At 36.9% G+C, this 6,228-nt stretch overlaps 1 protein-coding gene across 1 annotated transcript; it reads left to right on the top strand.

The window, feature by feature from the left end:
- The first annotated feature begins 616 nt into the window (after window positions 1-616).
- On the top strand, window positions 617-2,618 carry LOC137828380 (cytochrome P450 77A3). The gene has a single exon (XM_068634916.1). It carries the CDS (start codon window positions 969-971, stop codon window positions 2,487-2,489), a length of 1,521 nt encoding a protein of 506 aa, XP_068491017.1. The 5' UTR covers window positions 617-968; the 3' UTR covers window positions 2,490-2,618.
- Window positions 2,619-6,228: the final 3,610 nt, after the last annotated feature.

Raw genomic sequence — 6,228 nt, 5'->3', positions numbered from 1 at the left:
AATAACTATTTTACTCTTGTTTGTATTGTATATAGACTGAGGATATAATGACTATAATATACAATTCAAATAATTTATTTTCTACCAAATTAAATTATATTTAATATACTTTTTCATACTATTTATATATTTTCTATTCAAATAAATAATGAATCACCATGTTATATATTTCTCTTCTATTTTTATCATTTCTATATTTCCTTTATCTAAATCAATATTAGAGAAAAAATATTTTTTTATTAAATTAAAATAATTTTATAGATTAATTATTAAATTGGGTAAAATGTTAAAAAATTATTAAAATAAGAAAATCATGTTACTTTGTGTAGTTTCAGTGTAGTAAAATTTTAATTAATATGAGAATTTTGTAAAATTTTATCTATTTTAATAATTAATCTATAAAATATCATATTTGAATAGTTAAATGTTGAAAGTAAGAAATATAATATTAGAAATGAAATTTTGGTAGGGTGAGTTTGTTGGTTGAAGAGGGAGAAATGCGGTTGACCCTCTCTAATGGATGTGTCCCTAACCCTTCATCTGCAACGGTTTGATATTAGGTTTTGAGGGTTTGACACGTATTAAAACAATGGCACGTAAGGTAAGGGTTGTGAATTACTGTAATGGTAAGTGATGCATTTAATGTTTTAAGGCTCTTACCTGTGAGCCGCACCATTTGTTTTGTTCATAAATTTTGCATAAGTTGTTCATATATCATGCTATGTCCAAAGTCTTGAATCAAAGTTGTTGAGTCCATTAAGTAGCAGTCACCATCAAAACCAGTCTCAACACAACTGCAGCAGTAACCAAAAAGTACTTACCACCACCTCAACCACCTTCATCTCTTCGCTTCAAAGTGCTTTAATTAACTTCACCTACAATTTCACGCTGCCTTCCATTTTTATACCCTCCATGCATTCTTCCCTTCACTTATTGATCATCTCCTCCAACAACTCTCTCTCCCAAAAATGCTGACTCTTTCCTCCTTCACTGCCTTCGCCCTCTTCATATCAGGCCTGGTTTTCTTCCTCACTCGCAAAACCAAATCCAAAAGGTTGAACCTTCCTCCAGGACCCCCCGGATGGCCTATTGTGGGCAACCTTTTCCAAGTTGCTCGTTCTGGGAAACCTTTCTTTGAGTATGTCAACGATGTGAGGCTCAAATATGGCTCAATCTTCACCCTCAAGATGGGGACGAGGACCATGATCATCCTCACCGATGCAAAGCTGGTCCACGAGGCCATGATCCAAAAGGGGGCAACATATGCCACCAGGCCTCCTGAGAACCCCACCAGAACCATCTTTAGCGAGAACAAGTTCACTGTGAATGCGGCACTCTATGGCCCCGTTTGGAAGTCACTCAGGAGGAACATGGTGCAGAACATGCTGAGCTCCACCAGGCTGAAGGAGTTTCGCACTGTCAGGGACAACGCAATGGACAAGCTCATCAACAGGCTCAAGGCTGAAGCAGAGAACAACGACGGGGTGGTTTGGGTGCTCAAAGATGCCAGGTTTGCTGTGTTTTGCATACTTGTGGCTATGTGTTTTGGTTTAGAGATGGATGAGAAAACAATGGAGAGAATAGACCACGTTATGAAGAATGTTCTCATCACCTTGGATCCCAGAATGGATGACTATCTTCCAATCCTAAGTCCCTTTTTCTCAAAGCAAAGAAAGAGAGCATTGAAGGTGCGTAGAGAACAGATTGAGTTTCTAGCCCCTATCATTCAGCAGAGAAGGAGGGCAATCCAAAACCCCGGTTCAGATCACACTGCCACAACATTTTCCTACCTGGACACACTCTTTGATCTGAAAATTGATGGGAAGAAATCAGCACCCTCTGATGCTGAATTAGTCACACTCTGCTCAGAGTTTCTTAATGGAGGCACAGACACAACCGCCACTGCGGTTGAGTGGGGCATAGCACAGCTCATAGCGAACCCTCACGTTCAGACAAAACTGTATGAAGAAATTAAAAGGACGGTGGGAGAGAAGAAGGTGGATGAAAAGGACGTTGAAAAAATGCCTTACCTACATGCTGTGGTGAAGGAACTCCTAAGGAAGCACCCTCCAACACACTTTGTGCTCACACATGCTGTGACTGAGCCAACCACTTTGGGAGGGTATGACATACCCATTGATGCAAATGTTGAGGTGTACACTCCAGCCATTGGTGAGGACCCCAAATATTGGTCCAACCCTGAGAAATTTGACCCTGACAGGTTCATCTCTGGGGGAGAGGAGGCAGACATAACTGGGGTCACAGGAGTGAAGATGATACCATTTGGGGTTGGGAGAAGGATATGCCCTGGCTTGGGAATGGCCACAGTTCATATTCACCTCATGATGGCTAGGATGGTGCAGGAGTTTGAGTGGGGTGCTTACCCTCCACAGAAGGAGTTGGATTTCACTGGCAAGTGGGAGTTCACTGTCGTCATGAAAGAATCTCTAAGAGCAACCATCAAACCAAGAGAAACACTGCAGTTGTAAAATTTTGCCGCTTCTGCTTTTTACAGATAACATAAAACCTTTATTATTATTACTATTATATATATACACCATCATGTTTGTGGTTATTTGCCTACAACTGCAAGTTTAATCTCATCTCTATTGTCTTAATTGCTCTGCTTTGTCCGGTGAAATTTGTTTTGGAGTTGTCATAAAATGGATCTCTAGTGGATATTTACACTTATCTTATTTATTCTGTGAACATACTTTTTTGAAGAAATCCATATCTAGTGAAAGCTTTTGTTTTAGTTTTCTTCTTTTTCTTCCTTTTTGCTGTTAAAACAACAAAGTGGCAATGGAAGCCAAACTATGAGTTTAATTTTTTGGATTTTTAATTAATAAACACAAAATTTTATCCGTTAAAGCTTAGTACATATTCTTTTATGTAAAGCTAAAGACATCTTAAATGGTAAACAAAGGTGTAGATGTGAAAATGTTACCCTTTGTCGATGATACATGGTTTATGTGTCAAGTTAAGTTGATCCTAGTCATAAAAAATATTTTGCTTGTATTTGAATTAGCATTAAGGTTGAAAATTAATTTTTTTTAAGACTAAGCTGGGAGGGATAGAAGTAGATCAAAATAAGCTACATAGATTTTTGATTATGTTGAAGTGCAGTAAATGAGTATATCATTCACATACTTAGGTCTCCTCCCTTTAGGGAATAATCATAAAGAGGAGTCACTTTTGGAATGCATGATTTAGGAAGATTAGAAGGAAATTTAGCTAAGTGAAAAGGAAAGTATCTAAGTTTAACTGACAGGATTATATTGCTAAAATCTACTATTACAACGGTACCTTTATTGTATTTATCCTTATAGTTGCTATCAAAAGTGAAGAATGACATTAAAAAAGGGGTGGGGACATAGAAATAGGAATGTTGCATGGGTAAATTGGGATAACATAGGCAAAACCAAAGATAAAAGGGGTTTAGGTGTGAGAGAAATTGAAATGTTTAATGTAGTCTTATTAGGAAAATGGAAGTGGATTGGGGAAATAAAAAAGTGGATTGTAGAAAGTTATTTTCGAATCAAATTATGGTTTTTGGAGGAGTTTAGATGGCAAAACTGAAAGTGAGTATGAATCTTGGTGGTGGAGAGACCTAAGGAAGGTATGTGAAAATAAACAAAAATGAAATTTGATTTGCTAGAAACATTGTTTGGAGTAGAGAAGAGGAAATCAAATTAGGTATTAGGAGGATAGTTGGCTTTCTGAAATCTCATTATTAGAAAAAAAATCCCTAGGTTGTATGACAACTTGCTTTCTAAGGAAGCTAAAATAGGAGAGATGGGTGAGTTAAGGGTCTTGGAGGGAGGGTCTCGGAAGTGGAAATTAGAATGGCGAAAACAATGGTTCGAATGGGAGAAATATCAAGTAGCTACATTAATGGATGAGATGGGAAATTCACCCTATAAATAGGAAATGATGATGATGATTGGGATTGGAATGATACTCTCACTAACTCATATTCTTTTTGAAATCAGCATATAATAAAATTAGAAATGTAAGAATGAGGAGAGATGATGATGTATTCGACGAACTTTAGAGCATTATAGCTTTACCATATGTCTTACACTTTGTAGCGAAAGTGATGTTAAACAAAGTAACAACACAAGACAACTTAGTCAAAAGAGGGGTGGACATCATAAGTCGATGGTGGGTCATGTGTGTAAGAGGTGAGGAGTTTGCTTAACAATTTTTTAAAAGCAAAAGAACATGGAACATTTGGAGGTTATGCTATAAATGGGTTGGCATTGTCACAACTCAACCTAATAATGCCAAAAAAAATATGTTTCTTCAGTTTAGTTTGACAAGGATATCTAATCAGGACAATAAAGTGTGGACATGTATGTGAGTTGCTATAATATGGTCTATTTGGACACGTAGAAATATTATCATTTTCAAGAGTAAGGTAGAAGATTTTGACGAGGTTTAACTTGACTCAAGTAAAGACTTGAATTTGGATCACAAATAAGGTACCAAAACGATGTTCACATATTCTAATTGGTGTATGATCAATTTTATGTATAAAACCCCTTGGAGGATAAAAAATTGAACTAGCAAAATGTAAGTACCTAGTCCAGGGAGAAGGGGGATCTTAAGATAGGGTAGGCAAAAGAGTGAGGTGTATTGTTGATACATGGGTTCAAACACCTTTATCAAGTACATGAAAGAATGTGATTGTTTTAGGGGTACAAAGTTTAGGGGTTAGTTATAGAGGGTTCAAAAATGAGAAGTCTAATAGGACTAAGAATAAAAGTGTATTAATGTTTGATTGTCCGATGAGCTCAATGTAGGCAGTAAATTAACATAGCAGTCTGGTTATTTGTCTTGCTCATTTCTTGGGCATGCCCTTTGATCTTTTTATGGGAATTTATATTCAATATCTTCTTTGTATACATAAGCAATTCTCACAGGTGTAGTTATGAAAACATGTAATCAATGATGCGTTTTATGATGAAAGGTAAGCAGATGTAGTGGAAATCATTGTGTTATGATGGATTATTGTTCTTTCTAATATCTATTTTATTTCCAACTATATTGTCAAGATAGACATGTAGCTCGAGGTTAATCTACAAGGTGGAAAGGTGGATCAACTCCTATGAAGTATACATAATTGTGTTGGTTACGTTGAAACAAGCACATGAGGATGGAAACACGAATCACCTGCCAAAAAAAAGATCAGAAAATTCACTAGTCACACCAGAGGTTTCTGGCTAACAAGTTTTTTTTAGTTGTGTTTGTTGGTCATATGATGGCATAATTGTGTTTTTGCTTGTATAAACCTGGATTGTGGGCAAATAATTTTCTTAAAAGTGTAAGTGGCCAAATATTCTTAGGAAAATGGAAGTGGATTAGGGAAAGTTATTTTGGAGTTAAAGTATGGTTCTTGGAGGAGTTTAGATAGCAAAAATTAAAGTAAGTATGAATCTTGGTGGTGGAGAGACCTAAGGAAGGTATGTGAAAACAAACAAAAATGGAATTTGGTTTGCTAGAAACATTGTTTGGAGTAGAGCAGAGGAAATCAAATTCGGTATTGGAAGGATAGTTGACTTCTTGAAATCTCATTATTAGAAAAATTTCCTTGGTTGTATGACAACTCACTTGCTAAGGAGGCTAGAATAGGGTTTGGAGTTGATAGGCGCTGGCGGCGCGGGCTCGAAGGAGATGGTCGTCGGCGGTGATGTTTCGGTGGGGAGCAAAGACGAAGGATATAGGGGGGAGGTGAGTACGAAAGAGAAGGAAGATTGTGAAAAGTCACCATGCGAAAATGCAAGTGAAGGCAAGGGAACTGGAGAATTATCAAGAAGAGGAATGGGAACGAGAATCATGTCGGGGGCCACACCAACAAATTTTTCTTTGGAAAATCAGCGGGAACTAAGGATAGAATCTCAAAGTTTAAATAACTACTTATCTGATATTGTAATCATGAACTGTAATAGGTTGTTTTGGATGAAAGACGACTTTTCATAAGCTTTTAAAGTCTGAAATATTGGAAAGGAGGTGGGGTTTTCCTTTGTGGGAGAGGACGATGTTGTTATTGGACATTTACGAGCTATAGAGATTAGAGACAAATTTGCAGATAGGAGGGAGAACTCAAGCATGATGGAGAACAGTTTGTCTGATGATGAAGCTAATTAGTATGAATATTAGGGGAGTGGAGGAAGCATCAAAAATAAATATTTGGGCGAGTTGATTAAGAAAGAACAAAAGGATTAG

This window comes from Phaseolus vulgaris, chromosome 7 (genome assembly GCF_051622355.1).
Source record: "Phaseolus vulgaris cultivar YP4 chromosome 7, ASM5162235v1, whole genome shotgun sequence".
Lineage (NCBI taxonomy): Eukaryota > Viridiplantae > Streptophyta > Magnoliopsida > Fabales > Fabaceae > Phaseolus > Phaseolus vulgaris.
This window is presented reverse-complemented; position numbering and strand designations above follow the sequence as displayed.

Excerpts from the sequence above, each read along its gene's own strand:
- LOC137828380 (XM_068634916.1), top strand. The coding sequence starts at position 969 with ATGCTGACTCTTTCCTCCTTCACTGCCTTCGCCCTCTTCATATCAGGC.